This window comes from Giraffa tippelskirchi, chromosome 7, assembly GCF_054371585.1.
Source record: "Giraffa tippelskirchi isolate mGirTip1 chromosome 7, T2T-mGirTip1v1.2.pri, whole genome shotgun sequence".
NCBI classification, from domain to species: Eukaryota; Metazoa; Chordata; class Mammalia; order Artiodactyla; family Giraffidae; genus Giraffa; species Giraffa tippelskirchi.
In genome coordinates, this window is record NC_137281.1 from 45,746,127 (window position 1) to 45,770,679 (window position 24,553).

At 39.1% G+C, this 24,553-nt stretch overlaps 1 protein-coding gene and 1 pseudogene across 3 annotated transcripts in view; both read left to right on the forward strand.

Annotated features, from left to right (window-relative positions):
- VPS35 (VPS35 retromer complex component) overlaps nt 1-12,679 on the forward strand; it is a 36,926-nt gene extending 24,247 nt beyond the window's left edge. Inside the window, exons 14-18 of one of the 3 annotated variants that reach the window (XM_081507972.1) lie at nt 2,150-2,329; nt 3,093-3,332; nt 3,773-3,916; nt 5,449-5,669; nt 7,956-8,111. In XM_081507972.1, coding sequence (XP_081364098.1) covers nt 2,150-2,329; nt 3,093-3,332; nt 3,773-3,916; nt 5,449-5,628 — 744 coding nt within the window. In that variant the 3' untranslated portion in view covers nt 5,629-5,669; nt 7,956-8,111. Of the gene's footprint in view, nt 1-2,149; nt 2,330-3,092; nt 3,333-3,772; nt 4,412-5,448; nt 6,404-7,955; nt 8,112-11,354 lie in introns of those variants that run through there. The other 2 variants (XR_014059045.1, XM_081507971.1) reach the window with 2 other exon arrangements.
- Nucleotides 12,680-17,747: 5,068 nt separating this feature from the next.
- On the forward strand, nt 17,748-17,918 carry LOC145513736 (small ribosomal subunit protein uS14 pseudogene; annotated as a pseudogene).
- The last annotated feature ends 6,635 nt before the right edge of the window (nt 17,919-24,553 follow it).

Sequence of the window (24,553 nt, forward strand, 5' to 3'; positions counted from 1 at the left end):
CAGTTTCAATAACTCAATTCATTACTAGTCCTATGTTAAGTATTACTAATAATGGTGTTGGTAGATTACATACTATTTGAGGAATCACATTAAAAGAAACACTTAGAAATGGGAGAGTCAAACAGTTTAAATTGATGCTGAAGTTTTTCCTGTGTCTAAAGATCACTTGTGAGACATAGATAAATTTTTCACAGAATGACTGAGAATGCTTTACTTTTTCAAGAATGATTTTATTTTCTTGGAGTCTTTATAAAGTACAAGTTCTGAAGTGAGGCAGTAGTCTTGTTCAGAGATTGCAGTACATAACAAGTAAGATCTAATATTGGAGAAACATTCCAATAATGGAGAAACAATAATTAATAGAGAAACAAGGTATATTCAGTAGACCTACCAGCATGACATAGCATGCCTTTGGCCAGTTTTTATAAGGCCAGCTTGTCATGTAATTCCTTTTTTCCCAGTATTTTATGGATACATGTTTGTAAATGTAACAATAAAGAAAGCAACTAGCAAAATCACTGCAGATGGTGATTGCAGCCATGAAATAAAAAGACGCTTACTCCTTGGAAGGAAAGTTATGACCAACCTAGATAGCATATTAAAAAGCAGAGACGTTGCTTTGCCAACAAAGGTCCATCTAGTCAAGACTATGATTTTTCCAGTGGTCATGTATGGATGTGAGAGTTGGACTATAAAGAAAGCTGAGCGCCGAAGAATTGATGCTTTTGAACTGTGGTGTTGGAGAAGACTCTTGAGAGTCCCTTGGACAGCAAGGAGATCCAACCATTCCATCCTAAAGGAGATCAGTCCTGGGTGTTCATTGGAAGGACTGATGTTGAAGCTGAAACTCCAATACTTTGGCCACCTCATGCGAAGAGTTGACTCATTGGAAAAGACCCTGATGCTGGGAAGGATTGAGGGCAGGAGGAGAAAGGGATGACAGAGGATGAGATGGCTGGATGGCATCACTGACTCAATGGACATGAGTTTGGGTAAACTCCAGGAGTTGGTGATGGACAGGGAGGCCTGGCGTGCTGCGATTCATGGGGTCGCAAAGAATTGGACACGACTGAGCGACTGAACTGAACTGAGTACATTACTATCTGCCACACACTGTGCCAAGGACTATAAACTTGGATTATTGCATTTATTCCTTGTAAAAATCTGTGACTATTAACCTCTCTTAAAAATGAAAAGAATCGATTGCTTTAACAAGAAATTTGGATAGTCAAACATGGATAAAATATTTAACCTCACTGGTAATTATAATAGTGAACTTATTTAGAAATCAAACTGGTAAAGAAAAAAGAAAAATGTTCAGCAATGGCAATGGTGTGATGAGAATTCATTCTCATCTAGTAATGGTGGGAATGTGAATTACTGCAGTCTTTCTAGAAAACTCTGGCAGTATGTAACTACAGCCTTAATGAATCCAGTATTTCCACTTCTAAAAATTTATACTAAGGAAAAAATTAGGGACTCAATAATGCTTTGTGTTTATAAACCATTTGTTATATTACATTTATTTCCAAAAGGAAGTAAATTATGCTGTATCCTTTTTATGGAATATTTTCTAGTGATTAAAATGATTTTAAATAATTTTAATATCATGAGGGAAATCATGATAAAATAAGTGAAAGAAAAGAAGTTGAATACCAATTGCATGCAGCACTGAGCCCAGTTTAACTTTTCAGTAAGTACTTTAAAGCGGAAAACAAAACCATACCCAAAGGATCCCAGTTACATAATATTTGCATAGGAAAAAGAAAGGAAGACATTAACATCATAATGTAATTAGTGATTATTGCTGGGTGGTAGATTTAGGGATGGTTTTAAAGAGTTTTTTAAAAATTCTTTTATATGTTTTCCAAATTTTGTCCAATTTGGAAATATGTTGCTTTTTTTGATAGGAAAAAAACAAGCCAAATATGTAAAAATTGCCAAGCCAGTGACCTCAAATGGTTGTTTTGAGAAGGCATCCTGCTTGATTTACTTGTGGACTCCACAAAAGAGACAGGAAGATAGTAGGAAAACTGTGAAGTCAACTTTTACCACTTTTCCTATTTGTTTCATAAAAGTTTTATTTAAAATAAATATTCTTAAGTTAATCTTGAATTTAAGGTAATTTAAACTATTTTTCTTTTTTTAGGATGACAAATGGGAAAAGAAATGCCAGAAGATTTTTTCATTTGCTCACCAGACTATCAGTGCTTTGATCAAAGCAGAGCTGGCAGAATTACCCTTAAGACTTTTTCTTCAGGGGGCTCTAGCTGCTGGAGAAATTGGTTTTGAAAATCATGAAACAGTAGCATATGAATTTATGTCCCAGGTGATGATCTGCTCTCTTTCTGGGATGAATCTGTTTGCTCCGTTCAGTCACTTGTTATGTTAATGATGTTATGTTATGTTATGTTATGTTATGTTACGTTATGTTATGTTATGTCATGTCATGTCATGTCATGTTATGTTAACAGTGTTAATGATGGTGGTACACATGGATTTACTGTTAATTTATAAGCACCCCTTTCCCACCATCTTGATGGGAAATACTATGCTTCTTAATACTGTAGTTTTATTGACTGGTTTGGAGCAGAAAAATTGATCAGGATTACTGGACACTGCTTCTCTGGTGGCCCACACGGTAGAGTCTGCCTGCAGTGTGGGAGACCCGGGTTTGATCCCTGGAGAAGGAAGTGGCAACCCATTCCAGTATTCTTGCCTGAAGAATCCCATAGACGGAGGAGCCTGGTGGGCTACAGCCTATGGGGCCACAAAGGGTTGGACACGACTGGGTAACTGATCCTTTCATACTTTGAGTGAGCTTGAGGATTTTCAAGTGTGTCATGGTAAAACTTTCATGAGGAAAAAAAAATCCCTTTGTTAATTCAGTTTGGATTCTCTGGATTAAAAGTTAAAGCAGATTTCTTTGTTGCAACTTGTCAGCATCTTTGTCTTGTGGCTTTCCAAGCAAGGGCACATGTATACTCCAGTCCGAGCTACTCACAGGTTGAGGCTTCGATGGGAAATAACTTTGGAAAATGCTCTAATAGATAGTTAGTCTCTAAAGGTCCTTTCTGCTTTGTGTGCACCAGGCATTTTCTCTGTACGAAGATGAAATCAGTGATTCCAAAGCACAACTGGCGGCTATCACCTTGATCATTGGTACTTTTGAGAGGATGAAGTGCTTCAGTGAAGAAAACCATGAGCCCTTGAGAACTCAGTGTGCTCTTGCTGCATCCAAACTTCTGAAGAAACCTGATCAGGGCCGAGCGGTGAGCACCTGTGCACATCTCTTCTGGTCTGGCAGAAACACAGACAAAAACGGAGAGGAGGTAAGATGGGAGGGAGATCATTGATAGGGAACGGCTGCTGTGGTGTTGTGCCTTGGACGTGAAATAGGTAGAGTGCTTAGAAGCCTGACAGGAAATTTCTTTGTTTTGTTAAATGAAATGAACAGTAATGTATAGAGAGTTACATCCTGTGGTGGATCCTCCACTTTGAGGATTTTGCAACATAGCAAGTTTGTACCACTTCCTTTTAAAAATATACAAAATAAATATAAAACATTTAACATATAAATATATAAAACAATATATTTGTTTTAAAATATTGCTGTGTACTTTAAAAAGTGAAGAGGATTTAAATTTGTGTCCTTTTAAAATATGAAAGAGCCATAGTAGTGTGTTTATTTCTTTGTGTGAAATGGGACATTTGTAATTCCTTTAACCCTTTAATATTCTTTCCTTAATACTCCTCACTGCCTTTTTTCTAGCTGCATGGAGGCAAAAGGGTAATGGAATGCCTAAAGAAAGCTCTGAAAATAGCAAATCAGTGCATGGACCCCTCTCTACAAGTGCAACTTTTTATAGAAATCCTGAACAGATATATCTATTTTTATGAAAAGGAAAATGATGCGGTAAGTGAATAGTAAATTGTTGTTAGTGAAATAATATTTTCTTTTCCTGTTCTTAGGTTTGACACATAACAAAAGTTTATCATTTTGATACTTTCTTTTTTTGTTTACAAGGGTCAGAGTTTGGAGAATCCACTTAGTTGGTCTCTTTCATTCTCTAAAGTTCTCTGTCTATATGGATGGCATCTAACAGAAGAGCTCACTATGTGCAAGAAAATTCTTATCTCTTTAGCTTATGAACATTTTATAAAAATAGTCAGTCAGTTCAGTTGCTCAGTCGTGTTCAACTCTTTGTGACCTCATGGACTGCAGCACGCCAGGCTTCCCTGTCCATCTCCAACTCCTGGAGTTTACTCAAACTCATGTCCATTGAGTTGGTGATGCCATCCAGCCATCTCATCCTCTGTTGTCCTCTTCTCCTCCCACCTTCAATCTTTCCCAACATCAGGGTCTCTTCCAGTGAGTCAGCTCCTCGCATCAGGTGGCCAAAGTATTGGAGCTTCAGCATCAGTCCTTCCAATGAATATTCAGGACTAGTTTCCTTTAGGATGGACTGGTTGGATCTCCTTGCTGTCCAAGGGACTCTCAAGAGTCTTCTCCAACACCACACTTCAAAAGCATCAATTCTTTGGCGCTCAGCTTTCTTTATAGTCCTTTACATCCATACATGACCACTGGAAAAACCATAGCTTTGACTAGACAGACCTTTGTTGGCAAAGTAATGTCTCTGCTTTTTAATATGCTGTCTAGGTTGGTCATAACTTTTCTTCCAAGGAGCAAGCGTCTTTTAATTTCATGGCTGCAGTCACCATCTGCAATGATTTTGGAGCCCAAAAAAATAAAGTCTCACTGTTTCCCCATCTATTTGCCATGAAGTGATGGGACCAGATGCCATGATCTTAGTTTTCTGAATGTTGAGTTTTAAGCCAACTTTTTCACTCTCTTTCACTTTTATCAAGAGGCTCTTTAGTAGTTCTTCACTTTCTGCCATAAGGGTGGTGTCATCTGCATATCTGAGGTTATTGATATTTCTCCCGGCAATCTTGATTCCAGCTTATGCTTCTTCCAGTCCAGCATCTCTCATGATGTACTCTGCATAGAAGTTACATAAGCAGGGTGACAGTATACAGCCTTGAGGTACTCCTTTCCCAATTTGGAACCAGTCACTTTCTGTTTAAAAAATAAAAAAGAATTTACAAATACTGAATAGTATTTATCACAAATATAGAGTAATTCCCAAATAAAGGATTGATCAGTATTTATAGGTTAAATAAAATTTTGCTCTCCTTTTACTGGTTTATGAAGTTCTGAATTTCCATTAAGTATTTTTTGTTTATTTGTTGATGTTTTAGATGAATAGCCAATAGTTGTTCCTAAAGCCAGGGATCATGTTCTCACATCTCTCTCTTTTTTTTTTTCCATAATTATTCTGGTAACTTCTAAGAGTAACAAAAGCTCTTCAAGATGTTCGTATTAAATTGCATTATCTTTTATGGTACATACTTGATTGTGAAATTGTATGTATTCTTTTATAGGTCACTATTCAGGTTTTGAATCAGCTTATCCAAAAGATTCGAGAAGACCTCCCAAATCTTGAATCCAGTGAAGAAACAGAGCAGATTAACAAACATTTTCATAACACACTGGAGCATTTGCGCTTGAGGCGGGAATCACCAGAATCTGAAGGGCCAATTTATGAGGGTCTCATCCTTTAAAAAGGAGTCAGGCTCACCATCCTTCTTTCCACGCACATCCAGTAAGGGTTTTATTATACTAGGCTTCCCTTCCATAGATTGTGCCTTTCAGAAATGCTGAGGTAGGTTTCCCGTTTCTTACCTGTGGTGTGTTTTACCCAGCACCTCCGGACACTCACCTTCAAGACCTTAATAAAATTATTCACTTCATAAGTGTTCAGGTCTGTCTGCTCATCCTAAGTAGCATGATTGATCTGCTATTTAAAATTCCTGTGATCTGTTTAAAAGAAACAAAAAAAAGCCAAAAAACCCCCACTTATCTCTGTTACTAATGAGCTGCCCTTCCATTTTTTCTGTTTTGTTTCACTGTTGAGTGTATAATTTCCTTCATTCCTTGGAAGTACTAACCTGAAAGTATCTTTGTTCTGAAATTAATTTAGAGGAAAGGAATACTGTATGTGAGATTCAGCTTGGGCTTCTCCCAAAATGCAAGATAAGGCCATGTGTAATATTTTCCCTAAAACTAGAGTATATTAATGCATGTTTGAGGATTTTAAAGCACCATGGTCTAAACCAGAAGCTATATTTTGCATATTTGGACTCAGCCATCCATTAAGAACTTATGTTGTCTTCTGGACATATTTATCAAAATAATTTTGTTCTAAATAGTATAAAATAGAAAATTTGTGATCTATATAATTTATGTATAACCTTCATTGTTGTAAATTTAGGGGGAAATGCATCATACAATTATGATTTTTTTTCACCAGTGAAACAATAAAGTTGCTATTAACAATTTTGGACCTTTTTCCTTTCATACTCTCTTTTTCTAATTTATTTATTTTTTAACTGAAGGAGAATTGCTTTACAGAATTTTGTTGTTTTCTGTGAAACATAGACATGAATCAGCCATAGGTGTACATATGTCCCCTTCCTCTCCAACCTCCCTCCCATCTCCCTCCCCATCCCACCCCTCTAGGTTGATACAGAGTCGCTGTTTGAGTTCCCTGAGACATACAGCAAATTCCCTTGGCTATCTATTTTGATTCATAAAAGGAACTAGTAGAATGCATTTGCAATTTAACATACATTGTTATTAAGTTATAACCAGTGAGTGGGTGCTAGGTGCGTTTTATTTCCTGTATCAGTCAACTCTTACCCAGCTGTACTATGCCACTCCAGGTAGCCTCCTTGAAATGGGTGAAGAGCTACCCTCCTGTGAAGAAAGCTAATGGTCTGTTACTGGTATTCTTTCATATATGAAAGCAAACATCTTGAATGCCTCCCAGGACATATATATATCATACAGATAATTCACTTAACAGATAATTCACTTATACATCATACAGATAGTTCACACCATGTGTGCAACAGCACTGTGTTACACTGAACTTCCTGTTCCAGCTTCTAAGTACATACTGTAACTTTATGTGTTCATTCAGTATTTTTACTCTTGACCTATTAATTCAGTCCCCACTGTAGTTCCTGTAGGTGGCACTGAGTCACAGTGTTAAAATGCAGAGGCTTTGTCTGGAGTCAGGTGGCTTGGATTAAAGACCCAGTACCACTTAGCTAGCTTTTGTTCTAGGCAATGAACTTAACCTCTGTGGCCTCAGTTTCTTCATGTGTAAACTGGGACACTTTTACCACAGAGGTGGCATGACCCTGTGTATTAATACATCAAGCTCATGTAAAGTTCTTAGAACAGTGTCTGACTTAAAATAAGCCCTCAATTGTTGGCTATCATTATTACTGGGTATAAAAATATCTGTATCAAAGCATGGAATAAAATTCACTGATCTTTTCTGCCCTTGGATCTTTGATGTTTGGAAAAAGTTCTGAGGTGGTGAGAGATAATAGAGAATTAAAGGCTCTCTGAAGATTTGGGAGATGGATATTTCCCCTCAGCTGGGCTGCTATTCTGTAGACCCTTTCAGAGTAAATCACTGAAAGAGAACACCCACTCTTCACATGGGTCAATGCAGAATGTTTAATACTGGTAATTCGGTGATTTCACCATATTTGCAATGTACACAAAGCCTTAATTCAGAGTAAAGGAAACTTAATCTCCAAGGGAGATCCAAGCAATACATACTCTGAGCTTCTGGAAATTTAGAAAATGCCACTTTAGGCCATGTTGGTACTTGGGAAATGATTTTGGTTAAATACTCTGTGAATATAAGAAATAGTACTAGGGGCAAGGATGAACAGCAACAAAAGGAGTGGGTCTTATCTAGCTGTACTTCAATCACTTGAAGACATTAAAAAAACAATAATAGATGTAAAAAACCCGGGCCACTCTCCACACCAATGAAATACAAATCGGTTTCTTGTGTTTTTTTTTAAAGCTTCCCAAGTGGTTCAGACTGCAGCTGAAGCTAAAACATTGTGTGGACCTCACAGAGTCTACTTCTGAGAAGAGTCCAAATCTTGTTGCTATTTTCTAATCAAAACTGAACATGGATTACTTGTACAAAAGATGAATCATGATGAAAGCAATCAAAGGAAAGTTGTTCTTTTCACTTCTGTTTTTTTCCTCTGTCTCATTTAAGATTAGTCTCTACCCCTGCTGATTAATTTCTTTGGGTCTTATTCCCAGGTACATAATACTGGCAAGAAACCTTAGTTTCCACATATCTTATGAGAGGGTGACAACCAAACAAACCAGTAGTCATGACAGTCAAAGTCATAGAGCTTTCAACCTTCTGATTTTCTGATAGGAGAAATGACTCACAGAGGTGCTGTGATGGTCTGTAGTCACACAATGTGTGAGCTGCTAAATCAAGAGTGGAACCCAGGTCTTCTGACTCCTGAGCCAGCATAAAAGGTACTCCTGTGAGTGGTCATTAGTGACTGCTCAAGAAAACCCTGTCCTGCAGCTGTCAGCCCTGGAAACACAGAGGTAATCACTTATTCAGAAGCAGAGACCCCACCCAGCACTGTCCTGAGGGAGGCAGCCAGGAACTCTTTCTAGGGAAGGCAGGAAACCACTTGGCACCCACATCATATTTTCTCTGGGCTGGAATTTGAATCTTATCTCCAGCTGAGCTTATGTTTACATTAACCAGAAAATATATCTAGTGCTGTCCAGATCAGTCCAGTCCAGATCAGGCACTGAGAATACATCAAACAAGACAGGCCTCTGCCCCCTTAGAACTTGGTTGCTAAGAGGAGACACACACAGATCCAGAATACAGTGTCAAGTGGTGGTAAGCATGAGTATAGCAGGGAAGAGGGACTGGAGAGGGCCAGGGCTGTTCTTTGACATGGATGATGCAAGGAAGTCCTCTTGGAGGGGATGACAATTGAACAGAGGCCTGGAGAAACTCGGTGAGCCTATACAGCATGAGAACACTGGGTGGAAAGATTAAGGCACCTTAATAGGACTTTAGATTTGCATTCCATTCTGAACCATATCCTCTTTCATGGGTCACAGCCTTCTCGTGAAGGGACTTGCAGAACTCAGTGAAGCCATGCCGTACAGGGCCACCCAAGATGGACGGGTCATTAGTAGAGGGTTCTGACCAAACGTGGTCCATTGGAAGAGGAAACTGACCCACCCACTTCTTGCCTTGAGAACCCCATAAATAGTATGAAAAGGCAAATGGACATCACTGGATGGTCAATACCGAAATCAGATTGATTATACTCTTTGCAGCTGAAAATGGAGAAGCTGTATACAGTCAGCATAAACAAGACCTAGAGCTGACTGTGGGTTAGATCATGAGCTCCTTATTGCAAAATTCAGGCTTAAGTTGAAGAAAGCAGGGAAAACCACCAGGCAATTCAGGTATGACCTAAATCAAATCCCTTATGGTTATGCAGTGGAGGTAGCAAATAGATTCAAGGGATTAGATCTGGTAGACAGAGTGTCTGAAGAACTATGGACAGAGGTTTGTAACATTTTACAGGAGGCAGTGACCAAAACCATCCCAAAGAAAAAGAAATGTAAGAAGGCAAAGTGGTGGTCTGAAGAGGCTTTACAAGTAGCTGAGAAAAAGAAGAGAAGTGAAAGGCAAGGGAGAAAGGAAAAGATTTACCCAACTGAATGCAGGGTTCCAGATAGTAGCAAGGAGAGATAAGAAAGCCTTCTTAAGTGAACAATGCGAAGAAATAGAGGAAAACAATAGAATGGGAAGATAAGAGATCCCCTCAAGAAAACTGGAGAAATCAAGGGAACATTTCATGCAAAGATGAGCACAATAAAGGACAGAAAATGCAAGGACCTAACAGAAGCAGAAGAGATTAAAAAGAGACAGCAAGAATACACAGAAGAACTATACAAAAAAAGGGACTTCCCTGATGGCTCAGAGGGTAAAGAATCTGCCTGCAATGCGGAGATGTGGGTTTGATCCCTGGGTTGGGAAGATCCCCTGGAGAAGGACATGCTACTCACTCCAGTATTCTTGCCTGGAGAATTCCATGGATAGAGGAGCCTGGGAGGCTGCAATCCATGGGGTTGCAAAGAGTCAGATATGACTGAGTGACTAATACTAATACCATACAAAAAAGGTCTTAATGAACTGGATAAACATGGTGGTGTGATCACTCACCTAAAGCCAGACATCTTGGAGTATGAAGTCAAATGGGCCTTAGGAAGCATTATTACAAGCAAAGCTAGTGGAGGTGATGGAATTCCAGCTGAACTATTGAAAATCCTAAAAGATGATGCTGTGAAAGTGCTGCACTCAATATGTCAGAAGATTTGGAAAACAGCAGTGGCCACAGGACTAGAAAAGGTCAGTTTTCATTCCAATCCCAAAGAAAGGCAATGCCAAAGAATATTCAAACTACTGTACAGTTGCACTCATTTCACATGCTATCAAGTTAATGCTCAAAATCCTTGAAGTTAGGCCTCAGCAGTACACGAACCAAGAACTTCCAGATGTACAAGCTGGATTTAGAAAAGGCAGAGGAACCAGAGATCAAATTGCCAACATTCATTGAATCATAGAGAAGCAAGGGAATTCCAGAAAGACATCTACTTCTGCTTCATTGACTATGCTAAAGCTTTGTGTGGATCACAACAAACTAGAAAATTCTTCAAAAGATGGAAATACCAGACCACCTTTCTTGTCTGCTGAGAAAACTGTATATGAGTCAAGAAGCAGTAGTTAAAACCTTAAATGGAACGACTGACTGGCTCAAAATTGGCAAAGGAGTACATCAAGTCTATATATTGTCACTCTGTCTATTTAACTTATATGCAGAGTACATTATGTGAAATGCCAGGCTGGATGAATCACAGGCTGGAATCAAGATAGCCGGGAGAAATGTCAACAACTTTAAATATGCAGATGATACCACTCTAATGTCAGAAAGAGAAGAGGAACTAAAGAGCCTCCTGGTGTGAGAGAAGAGAGTGAAAAAACTGGCTTAAAACTTAACATTCAAAAAACCAAGATCATGTCATCTGGTCACATCACTTCATGGCAAATAGAAGGGAATAAAGTGGAAGCAGTGACATTTTATTTTCTTGGGCTCCAAAATCACTGCTCATGGTGACTGTAGCCATGAAATTAAAAGACGCTTGCTCTTTGAAGAAAAGCTATGAAAAACCTAGGCAGCGCATTAAAAAGCAGTGACATTACTTTGCCAACAAAGGTCCATATAATCAAAGCTATGGTTTTTCCAGTAGTCATGTATGGATGTGAGAGTTGGACCAGGAAGAAGGCTGAGTGCCAAAGAATGGATGCTTTCCAACTGTGGTGCTGGAGAAGACTCTTGAGAGTCCCTTGGACTGCAAGGAGATCCAACCAGTCCATCCTAAAGGAAATCATCCCTGGATATTCATTGGAAGGATGGATGCTGAAGCTGAAGCTCCATGCTTTGGTCAACTGATGCAAAGAGCTGACTCATTAGAAAAGACCCTGATGCTGGGAAAGATTGAAGGCAAGAGGAGAAGGGGACAGCAGAAGATGAGATGGTTAGATAGCATCACTGACTCAATGGATATGAATGAACAGTCTCTGGGAGATAATGAAGGACAGGTGTGCTGCAATCCATGGGGTTGCAAAGAGGACTTAGCGACTGGACAGGACTTAGTGACTGGACAAGACTTGGTGACTGAACAACAACAATTCTAGGCCATCCTAGACCATCTCTCTCCAGCTGACCTGCCTGCTGACCACAGATGCATAAGAAAGCTCATCAGCAATCAATCAGACTGAATCAGACCAGAAGAACTGTGCAGCTGACCTCTTTAGGTCACTAAGTTTTAGGATAGTTTGTTTCACAGAAATAGGTATTGATACCCATCCATTCAATGAAATATCTTGGAGCAATTTGAAAGAATGAAGGGAACATATGCATATTGGTACAATGACATGGAAAGCTTGCTGACACAAATTAATATTTGAAAAAACAAAGAGTGTAATTCTACAAGCTAACCTATAGCCTTCTAACAATTTTCCCCATTTCTGCATGCTAGCCTTTGTTGATTTCTATTGTAGCCAGGTAACTCTATACGTTGATGTCCTTGTTAAAATAAGTTTTGAAACAGCCATGTTAAACAGGTTTATTTCAGGATTGTCACTGAATCCTTCAGAACGGGTAGTGTATGCAGCTGCCCTGTTGTTATCTGACATTAATACCCCCTTCCCACTGAGAGAGTCAATTCCTAGGCAGGTTGATAAGAAGTCCAGGGTCTGGAGGAGATAGGGGTCTGGAATTCTCAAGGAGAAGGAAAGGACAAACATCTTTTTTTTCTCTACATTTCTTAGTTTTAGTCACATAAAATGTTTTTTCTTTAAGCCCAGAATTGATGATTACACAACAAACAACTCAGTTTAAGCTCTGTACTAAGGATTATAAAACAACAATGTATCCTGCTTGAGAACAGTTTCTCCTTCCTGAAAACCTTCTGGCTAATTCTGTTATCTTAAAATGTAAATTATGGGAGTGGGTCTAGTAAGATCTTTACAACCTTGAGACATTCTTTTGATTTATTGTGAAAACTATAACTCCCTTGCCAACACTAGCAAGGGGGGCACTCTCCACCCCGCTTCTGGTGTCTATGTCAGAAGCTTTCTCTGTCCCTGTTTATACTTTAATAAAACTCTGCTACACAAAAGCTCTTGAGTGATCAAGCCTGGTCCCTGGTTCACCACCTTGCCTTAACATCCCTAGAGATTAATGGTTCATACAATACACTTTGGGAAATGCTGTCCTGTTTGTTCTTGTGATAAATAGCTCTACGAATAATGCCATGTTTCTCTGCCACTTTGCTGGAAGGCTTTCTCGTTTGTGTATTGTGCTGTGTCATGTGTTTTATTCTTATCAAACTCATTCCCCAAAACCCATTGTAATAAAAGTAAGTACCAAATAGTCTCTGCTTTAAAAAATATTCCCCTGACTTTCACCATCAATATTAGTCTTTATGTACACACACAATTGTTACTTTGTCCAATGTGCACATATCAGGTCAAAGTAATCTATTTCAGAAAATTGTACTTACTTAAACTATCTTGATGAAAGGATTGTACTTGTGGCAAGTTGTTTCTTGGCTGGCACGGCATTGGAAGAGAAGTGATCCTCTCTTAGAGAGATGAGGACTCACAGCACTGGGCTTGGAGGTAGAAGTCCTGGATTGAAATCCAGGCTCTGAAAGAAATCAAAGATGACACAAACAAATGGAGAGTTATACCATGTTATGACCAACCTAGATAGCATAAAAGCGGAGACATTACTTTGCCAACAAAGGTCCATCTAGTCAAGGCTATGGTTTTTCCAGTGGTCATGTATGGATGTGAGAGTTGGACAGTGAAGAAAGCTGAGCACCGAAGAATTGATGCTTTTGAACTGTGGTGTTGGAGAAGACTCTTGAGAGTCCCTTGGACTGAAAGAAGATCCAACCAGTCCATCCTAAAGGAGATCAGTCCTGAGTGTTCATTGGAAGGACTGATGTTGAAGCTGAAACTCCAATACTTTGGCCACCTCATGTGAAGAGTTGACTCATTGGAAAAGACCCTAATGCTGGGAAGGATTGGGGGCAGGAGGAGAAGGGGACGACAGAGGATGAGATGGTTGGATGGCATCACCGACTCGATGGACATGGGTTTGGGTAAACTCCGGGAGTTGGTGATGGACAGGGAGGCCTGGCGTGCTGTGATTCATGGGGTCGCAAAGAGTCAGACACGACTGAGTGACTGAACTGAACTGAACTGAACCATGTTCTTGGATTGAAAGAATCAATATTGTGAAAATGACTATACTATACAAAGCAATCTATGTATTCAATGAATCTTTGTCAAATTACCAAGGGCATTTTTCACAGAATTAAAACAAAAAGTTTTACGTTTTGTATGGAAACACAGAAGACTCCAAACAGCAAAAGTAATCTTGAGAAAGAAAAATGGAGCTGGGGGAATCAGACTCCCCAGCCTCAGACTATACTACAAAGCTACAGTAATCAAAACAGTCTGTACTGGCACAAAAACAGAAATATAGATCAAAGGAACAGAATAGACAATCCAAAGACAAACTTATGTGCCTGTGGCCACCTAAAGGAGGCAAGAATACACAACAGAGAAAAAGCAGTCTCTTCAATAAGTGGTGCTGGAAAAACCGGATAGATACATGTAAAAGAATAAAAACAGAACACTCTTTAACACACAAAAGAAAAAACTCAAAATGGATTAAAGAATTAAATGTAAGGCCAGATACTATAAAACATTTAGAGGAAAATATATGCAGAACACTGATAAATCGCAGCAAGATTTCAACCCACTACCCAGAGTAATGAAAAAAAAAAACAAAAGTAAACAAACAAGACCTAATTAAACTTAAAAGCTTTTGCACAGCAACAGAAATGATAAACTAAATGTAAAGACAACCCTCAGAATGGGAGAAAATATTTGCAAATGAAGCTACAGACAAGGGATTAATCTCCAAAATGTACAAACAGCACATGCACCTCAATAACAAAAAAACAAACAACCCGAACAAAAAATGGGTCGAAGACCTAAAGAGACTTTTCTCCAAATAAGATATTCGATGGCCACCAAACACATGAAAAGATGCTCAACATCACTAATTATTAGAGAAATGCAAATCAAAACTACAATGAGGTATCATCTCACACTAGCCAGAATGGCCATCTTCAAAAAAATCTACAAACAATAAATGCTAGAGTGGGTATGGAAAAAAGGGAACCCTCCTACACTGTTGGTGGGAATGTAAATTGGTGCAGCCACTATAGAGAACAGTATGGAGGTTTGTTTAAAAACTAAAAATAAGGTTATTGTATGATCCAGCAATCCCACTCCTAGGCATATATCCAGAGAAAACCACAATTTGAAAGGATGCATGTACCTTGACGTTCACTTCAACACTATTTACAATAGCCAGAACATGAAAGCAACCTAAATGTCCATCAGCAGAGGAACAGATAAAGAAGATGTGGTGTGTGTATATACATATATACACAATGGAATATTACTCAGCCATAAAAAGGGATGGAATAGTGCCATATACAGGGACATGAATGGTCCTAGAGACTGTCATAAAGAGTGAAGTAAATCAGAAAGAGAAAAACAAATATCATATAATATTGCTTATGTGTGGAATATAGAAAAAAGGTACAGACAAGCTTATTTGCAAACGAGAGAGTCTCAGATGTAAAGAACAAATTTATGGTTACCAAGTAGGGGAAGGGGGCGTGGGATAAATTGGGAAATTGGGACTGACATATATACACTAGTATGTATAAAATAGATAGCTAATGAAAACCTACAGTATGGCTCAGGGAACTCTATTCAGTGCTCTGTGTAATCTAAATGGGAAGGACATCTTTTAAAAAGTGGATACATGTATACATGTAACTGATTCACTTTGCTGCATGGCAGAAACTAACACAACATTGTAAAGCAGCTATATTCCAATAAAAATTAAAAATAAGAAATCCAGACATTGGTATGAAGCCACTGGATCCTGGGGGGTTGCTGAGCCCCAGTTTGTTCGGTTTATCCAAAAATGAAGATGGTGTCATAGGGATGTTTCAGGTACATTCTGACTCTCAGAGAACTTAACGAGGGTGAAACTGTGTGCTGGACCTGGGGTTGTCAGCCCAGGCCCCTACATTTCTGCACAGCAGGAACAGAAAAGGAGGGTATCCATTTACATGACTGAAATATCCATAAATATCTAGCAGAGCTGGATCCATGGACTCCAGTAATACCATTAAGAACTGCTTTTCTCCATTTCCCAACAGATTTTCTGTCTTGACACTTATTAGAAGAGGGGACCTAAATAACAAATGCCCACTAAAATGAGAGAAAGATCCATAGTCCTCACCACTCATTGTTGACTTATGTCAGGCCTTGGCTCACTGATATCACTTGTCACGACCTTGGCCTGTAACTTTAAGACCTATAATTAGTCTCAGAATCAGGAAGAAAGAGGCTGTCAGCCCAACCTCTGCCTGGTTTCCCGAACCCTGATTTTTACCCAATTCCTTTTCTTTTTGTACCAGGAGATGAGGGTGTTGAGTGCCTGAAGACAAACTCCTCATTTGGGGAGGTGGATAGGAGACATAAAGCTTGGCCATGCTTGGCAATACAGATGGAACTGGACTGAATTCCCCTTTTCAGTGACTGACTCAGGTTGGTGGTGTTCGTGAATCCTCATTTGTAAATGAAACACTTTTGGCTTTTCCATTTGGTGGAAAAGACAATCCTAGAGAGGGAGGAAAGAGAGACAGAAAGAAGAAGAGAAGAAAGAAGAAAAACAAGGAGGAGGAAAAGGAGAATGAGAGGAAGAAAGAAGGGGGGACGAAGAAAAAGAAGGAGAAGGAAGTGAAGGAGGAGGTGAAGGAGAGAGAGGGTGGGAGGAAGGGTAAAAACGAGATAAAGGTGTGGAGAGCCTTAGGCAGGCCAGTGCTGGAGGAGCAGGCAGAAGAATGTTCCCTCAACAATTCCTTTTCTCCATAGTGTCTTACTCCAAGTTTTTGTGGGCATCAGTTTCCAGTTTTCAAACTTATTTTTATGACCATTAAAGTTATAAACATAAATAATTATAAACAACAGAAAGCTTCAAAAATGCTTAAAAGTACTCCCTGGTCTCACTCCCTGTGGATCCAGGTGAGATTTCCTGGAGAAGGGATATTTGAGCTGTAATGAGAGTTTTGTAGGAGATGACTGGGTGAAGAGAGTAGGGGAGGAAGAGTTCTCGTGTTTGCCCTTCAGGATTCACTTTCCATTCTTCATCTCTGTGCTCCAGAGGCACGACCTCCAGGGACTGTCTCTCCAGGCTCTTGAATGGGTTTGGCCAATGGGAGGTCAGGCTTGGTCACTTTGCTTTCTATAGTGAGGGGTAGGATCCTTGATTTATTCTCCCACCAAGACACCCCACAGTGGAGGAGAGAACATTCCCCAAAAGGAAATTAGGACATTAATTCACCAACTGTTTTTCCTGCTCTGATTTTTTTACTATATTATGCTGCTTTTCTTTGGCATCCTTAATCATGCAGTCAGAGCTCATTTCCAAGGAAGAAGATGGGCTTACTTTAGAGAGGATATTGAGCAGATGAGTGGAGAGGGACAGACTTCCCTTTGTCTCTTCATTTTTAGGATATGCTTTCCAAGAAACACCAGATGTATCTTAAATAAATTACCAGCTCTCCCTCTGTGTGTGTCAGCATCTGCACCTGGAGAATAGCCTGTAACATTGGTTACAATGTTACAGCCCTCGGAAGCCCAAAACCCCCTATCCAATTTCTCTGTGGGACCTCATGTCTTCTCTGCTTCCTTGCCTGAAAATGCACCGCATTTAAAATTTGAAAGCTTGTCGTTTATTGAATGGAGAAGGCACTGGCAACCCACTCCAGTACTCTCGCCTGGAAATCCCATGGACAGAAGTGCCTGGTAGACTGCAGTCCATGGGGTCACTAAGAGTCAGACACAACTGAGCAACTTCACTTTCACTTTTCCTTTCATGCATTGAAGAAGGAAACGGCAACCCACTCTAATGTTCTTGCCTGGAGAATCCCAGGGACGGAGGAGCATGGTGGGCTGCCATCTATGGGGTCACACAAAGTCGCACATGACTGACGTGACTTAGCAGCAGCAGCAGTAGTTTATTGAATAACAACTAATAATAAAAAAAAGACTTAGCACTTTTGCCTTGTTGAAGCCTAGTAGAGCATGGGCCACCAGCAGCTCTACTAGAGCCGTGCGAGAAAATGTGGCCAGGGTTTTTGCTCTTGATGTGTCTGCTCAAATTAGCACAGTCTAATCCAGAAATACAGTCTCAATATGTGCAGCCAGTGTTTACAGCAGTACTTGAAGGACATCAGCTTCATTAAGTTGGGCTAAATGAACTTCCTTGAATGGGTCATTCAAGACATCTGCCTTATGGAGAAACAATGCTAGTGCTTTGTACATAAAATGAAAATTTAAAAACTTTAAAAAAAGACTTAGCATGCAGCCTGGCACATAGTATGTATTCAATATATGGTATCTTATTAGTATTATTATTATGGGATGAGAAAGGCCTAATCCAACTTAGAGTCAAATATGTAAATCAAAGGCAATTATGACACAGGAATGTTGTTAAGGCAAACATTTTGGGAGGTTTTTGCTCTTTTAAAAGGGCAATTGCACATACACATTTTGATTTTGGCATCTGAGGGGCATATCATCTTTTTTAATGCCTATTCTAGACGTCTAGAGTGTTATTTTGAGTGGCCTCTGCCCATCACAGTGGAATGAATGGCAACTACCTGATTGAGAATACAGAAGAAAAGCAGCATAATACAACATAAAAGTCAGAGCAAATTGGAATGGGGCTGAGAAGATTGCAATTTAATGGGGCTCAATTATTTGATTACAATAGACCTTTCAGTTGCCATAGAAACAAAACCACTGCTCTGAAAAAAGACACTGATGGGACCAGGCAGGCACACATCTTTCAAAAAAAAAAACAAAGCTAAATTAAATGGTGCACAGAATGGCAACGAATGAACGAATGCTCCTGAAATTACTTTATCTGGGTGGATAAATGAGGAAAGCACATAGGTAACAGGTAGTGTAAAATGTTGACACAATGCAGGCTGATCAAAGCAGTCTCCAAATTGCAAAGCAAAATCAATATTTGAATCTTGGGCTCTTCTCTGTGACAAGACCCCAGTTGCTGGTTTCCTGTAGGATTGTAGATGAGTGAGCCATACTGGGGGCTGGGGATAGGGGATAGTCAAAACAGGAGTCTGGATGACATAGTGGGATAGGGAGTGAAAGAGGGAGACAGAGACAAATTGAGACCTTATTGTCAATACAGTTGACCCTTGAACCACATAGATTTAAATTGTTCAGGTCCACATATAGGCAGACTTCTTTCTATAGCAAATAATACTGCAGGACTGACAAACTGTGGTGAGAACCTTGAAGAAGTGCATAGCCAGAAATTCTAACTTCAGGGATCTCTCTACTGGGATTTTCAATACAGAGCCATTTACATTTGCAAAAACTTGAAGGAAAAAAATCCTCCTATGATACCAATGAAAATTTATAGGTACCTACTCTGGGTACACGCAGCTTTTGGCAGGAGAGAGCTCTTTAACAGGAAAGAGCTGTCTGCAGGAGGCTCCTTTTTGTCTTACAATACTTTAGCAAAGCTACATTGTCATTAACCTTAAGTCAGGTGCCCTAATCTTCTACTCATCTCAAGCCAAAGCACAACTTTCAAATCTTTAGATCACACAATGCTTAGCTTAACATGTTGGTTCTTTCCACAGACCAAAGAAGTAAAAATGAGGAATAAATAACCAACAGATGACCAGATCTCTTCCCTAGCTTCCTCTTCAGTAATCTTGTGAACAAACTGTGTGAACAAGATAGCATCTAAAGAAAGATCAGAAGGAGTCAACAAGTGTGCACACAGTAGGAGACAGTTATGAATCAGATTTCCTATCTCAGTGATTAGGGTGGCTTCCCTTGTAGCTCAGTTGGTAAAGAATCTGCCTGCAACGCAGGAATCCACCTGCGATGCAGGAGACCCTGGTTCAGTTCCTGGGTCTGGAAGATCCCCTGGAGAAGGAAATGGCAACCCACTCCAGCATTCTTGCCTGGAAAATCCCATGGACAGAGGAGCTTGGTGGGCTACAGTCCATGGGGTTGCATGAGTTGGACACGACTTAGTGACTAAACCACCACCACATCTCAATGATTAACAGATTATTGAGATCAATAATTAAAGAGACTACTTCCTCCTTTCCCTTTAAGAACTTTCATGGCCAAGCAGAATCTTCAGAGTTGGTTTGCGGGACGAATCCAACTTCTCCCCAGATTTCTGGCTTTTCTGACTAAATCAACATTTCTTTCTACCAACATTTGCTTTTCGAGTGTTGATTTTCAGGCAGCAATCAGCCAGACCTGAGGTCAGTAACATGGTTATCCTTGTGCCAAGAGTATTACATGTGTCCTCTTATTTAATCCTCCTGACAACCTAGGTGGAAGGTATTATTATTATCTCCATGTACAGATGGGGAAACTAAAACCAGAGGGGAATAAGCAATATGGCTAGTGTTAACAAGAAAATGGTAGGATTTGAACCCAGGTCCTTCTTAGTAGAGACACTAAGCCCTTAACCATTGGCATTAAATGAATTATACTGTCATCATAAGGTAGAATATTTTATAGACACTGAAATTACAAGAATTTTAGGGACATAGGAAAATGTCTCTTATAAGTAAAAAAAGCGTGTCATACACTTTATATATTGCATAATTTCAACCATGTTATTTTTATAAATTTGCAATCAAAAAAGACACGAAGAAAATTATTCTATACTGTCAAGTGTTTTTTTTTTTTTTTTAAGTTTGTCAACTCTGTGCAGATCTGAGGCTGTGGGTATGGGTATTATCAGAATATTTTATTGTAGTGTTGATTTCTTCAGACCAGACAAAACCCACACAAAGCCAGAGAAATGTCCAGAAACAAAGAGATCTTCAAAAGGTGGTGGATCTGAGGTTGGACTAACTACCAGGACTATTTTAAGATGGAATGATGGTCACTAGTTAGGGAAACAGAAAGGGAAGGCTCTACAGCCTGGGCTGAACCCTTCTACTCAGGCCCCCAGGGTGCTCACAGCACCTTTCCTGATTCCCTCTCCTCCTTCCCTCTCCCCTCCCCCTCTTTTCTTCTTTGTCCTCTTCTTCCACTAACTTCTTTCTCCTTCTCCAACCAACCTCTATCAGGCACTGAAGTTAGTCAATAATTGTGAAATGGTCATCTAACAGAGTGGGCAGCAGAGTTTTTCCTTCCTCAGTGTATATCTTTCCTCTTTCTGGTAACTGTGGGACCCTGAATTTTCTTAGCAAACTATCTCTACAGGAGCTGGTAAGGCTGTCAATCAAGGTGCCTGCCCTCCCCTAGCCAAAGGATGGGATGTGACTGGCTAGGTGAAGTCTAGTAGGAATCTGAATCTTGAGCAGATGACATAAAGATAGAATACTGGGGAAGCAGATCATCCTGGAGAAAGCACTGCAAAGAGACCATTCCCTTGAAACCCGGATCTTCCCTGGGACCTATCCTGCTAAAGCCTCATCCTTTTGCTTTTTATTCCATTCCATAAGCTACCCCAGATGCTTCCAAGTTTTATTTCTCTTGTTGCTGAGTTTTGCTTCCGTTGGCCAGTCTGTTTCTGTTGCTCACCACCACAGAGCAACAGAGGCTGACTCTGTGGCTGTTTATATAGGGTCTCAGTAACTTGGTTCAGACACGCAAAGGAGAATCAGACATCATCTCCTCCTTGCTTCATTCTAGATCTTGTAGCCTGGACTTAATGGGCCTTGTTTCTAAACTGAGGAAAAGATTGCGATTTTGGCTCCCTATTGTTCAATCACTGAGTGATCTTGTTCTGTGTTCTCTCCTCTTGACTTTATTAATTCGAAAAATTTGAACCAAGGCCAGATTAAGGTGTAGGCTGTCAAGGCAGCTTCAGACCTGAAGGGGAGTTACATCATCATTTGGAAATGTGAAACCAGTGAGCTCAGGTCCCCCCAGGAGCAAACCGTACAGAACTGGTGGGAACCTAGTGAGTCTGCTCCACTTAGGGCAACATTGCCCTCTGGGGATGATTAAAACACTCCACTTTTTCTTTTTGATATTTTTGAGACACACACATTTTTTTTTTAAGTCAGATGAAGTTTTTTAAAAATTTTTTATTTTATTTTTTAAATTATGAGAGTATGATAACAGATTTATAGTAGATTGGAAAATACAGAACAAAACTGCATGTAGTTCCACTACATATTACAATTAATTATTTTTTAAGTAGATAAATTAAGATTTTTTAGTTGGTGTTTCAATGTAAAACTCTCAAAAATTAACAGAATGAATAGACAGAAAAGTAGAAGGATACAGTAGACCTGAAAAGCCCTTAATTCAACATAATTAAGATTTATACAATTTTCACACAAAGCAGGGCACAAATTCTATTCAAATTCCCATAGACTATAAACCAGGAGCATAATCAGGGACATAAAACAAGGTGCAAAAATTTCATGGCCTAAAAGGATTGAAATCATCCAGAGACTATTCTCTTATCACTGTGGCATTATGTTAGATATCAATATAAAAATATATTTGAAAATAACCCACTTATTTTCAAGCGCAATGTGACATTTGCCAAGAGAGATCTTTGACTTAGTCATTGAAATCCTCAAAGTTAGAAGATTGGAAAAACACAGATGGTGATTGCAGAGAAGAAAGCATTTAAATGAGAAATTAATACCAAAATGAGAAATTAATATCAAGGATACTTTAAAAAGGCAATGTATTTGGAAATTAAATGTCCACTTTTAAATGATGGGTGTATCTAAGAAGCCATAACAAGAAAAATTAGAAAATATTTATAACAGAACAAATATGAAAGGATACTTTATCAGAATTTGTTGCATGCAGCTGAAGCTGCTCAATGAAACTAAATACAATGTGGAATCTTGAATAAGGTATGAAAACAAATAATGGACACTAGCATAAAATTTTGTGAAATTTCAACAAAATCTCTACTTTACTTAATAATACATAACATGTTAATTTCTTGTTTTCTTTTAAACACAGTATTTCTTTATATTTTCAGAATTAGATTAAAAGTTTCAAGCCTCATTCAAGATTTTTTAAAAAAATTACTAAAATAATTAGCTTGCTAGACTTTTAGCAGTAATACTTTGTTGTTCAGTTGCTCAGTCATGTCTGACTCTTTGTGACCCCATGGACTGCAGCACACCAGGCCTCCCTGTCCTTTATCATCTCCCGGGGCTTGCTCAAGCTCATGTCCATTGGGTCGGTGATGCCATCCAACCATCTCATCCTCTGTCGTCCCCTTCTCCTCCTGCCTTCAATCTTTCCCAGCATCAGGATGTTTTCTGAGGAGTCAGTTCTTCACATCAGGTGGCCAAAGTATTGGAGTTTCAGCTTCAGCATTAGTCCTTCCAATGAATATTCAGGACGGATTTCCTTTAGGATTGACTGGTTTGACTGCAAGGAGTTGCAGTCCAAGGGACTCTCAAGAGTCTTCTCCAACACCACAATTCAAAAGTATCAGTTCTTTGGCACTCAGCTTTCTTTATGGTCCAACTCTCACATCCATACATGACTACTGGAAAAATCGTAGCTTCAACTATACGGACCTTTGTCGGCAGAGTAATGTGTCCGCTTTTTTAATACATTGTCATAGCTTTTCTTCCAAGGAACAAGCATCTTTTAATTCCATGGCTGCACTCACCATCTGTAGTGGTTTTGGAGCCCAAGAAAATAAAGTCTGTCACTGTTTCCAGTAATACTAGATACCAGAATAAATGGAACTATATCAAAACATTGAGTGAATACAAATTAGAAATCTAGCATTCTATTCATACTTAGTCAAACAGGTGGAACCAAAATGTCATAATTTTTTTTAACTAAGCAAAAATTCATAAGTTTTCTAAAATACATGTATTATGCTTATTTTATATATATATTTATATTTATATAAACTTTTCTACTGTGCTTGATAAAGGCTTGAAAAAGAACAACAAAAAAGAGATGGAGAAATTGGAACACATGAACTAAAAGAAATGGGAGTGCTGAATATGAAATAGAAAAAGTGAAACTAGATAAAAGTTAAAGATCATCATATAATCCAGTTGTTTTTAAACCTGGCTGCTCATTAGAATCACATCTGGAGCTTTGGAGAAAAAACAATACCTGGGCATTTGTATTTTTCAAAAAATTCCAGATAATTCTAACGTGTATCTGGATTTTAAAAAGTATTTACAGGTTTTTCTATTAAATGGTGGTTTTAGTGATACAGAATTCCCTATTTTCTTTTGACCAATCATGATACAATGGTATCAAAATGAATAGTAGTTATGTAATCACAATAGTGGGCTTCCCTGGTGATTCAATTGGTGAAGAATCTGGCTGCAATGGAGGAGACCTAGGTTCAATCCCTGGGTTGGGAATATCCCCTGGAGGAGGAAGGGCATGGCAACCCACTCCAGTATTCTTGCCTGGCGAATCCCCACGGACCAAGGAGTCTGGCGGGCTACAGTCTGTGGGGTTACAAAGAGTTGGACACGACTGAGCAACTAAGCACAGCACGGCACAATCACAATAGTAAAAGATGTTAATCAGTTTCACAATTAATAGCCAGACAAAAATAAAAAATATTTATAATCGCAAGCCATAATGGAAATACGATTAACCTAATAGCATAAAGTAATTACTTACAATTTAGGGGGCTAAGTAGAGTAATGTGGTAAGTGGAAGTATATATACAAGCACATGTCTTCAACAACCCAGCCAGTTTGTCTTTTGGTTGGTGCATTTAATCCACTTACATTTAAGGTAATTATCCATATGTATGATCCTACCACCATTTTCTTGATTATTTGAGGTTTATTCATTGTAGTTCTCTTCCTTCTCTTGTGTTTCCTGCCTGGAGAAGTTCCTTTAGCATTTGTTGTAAA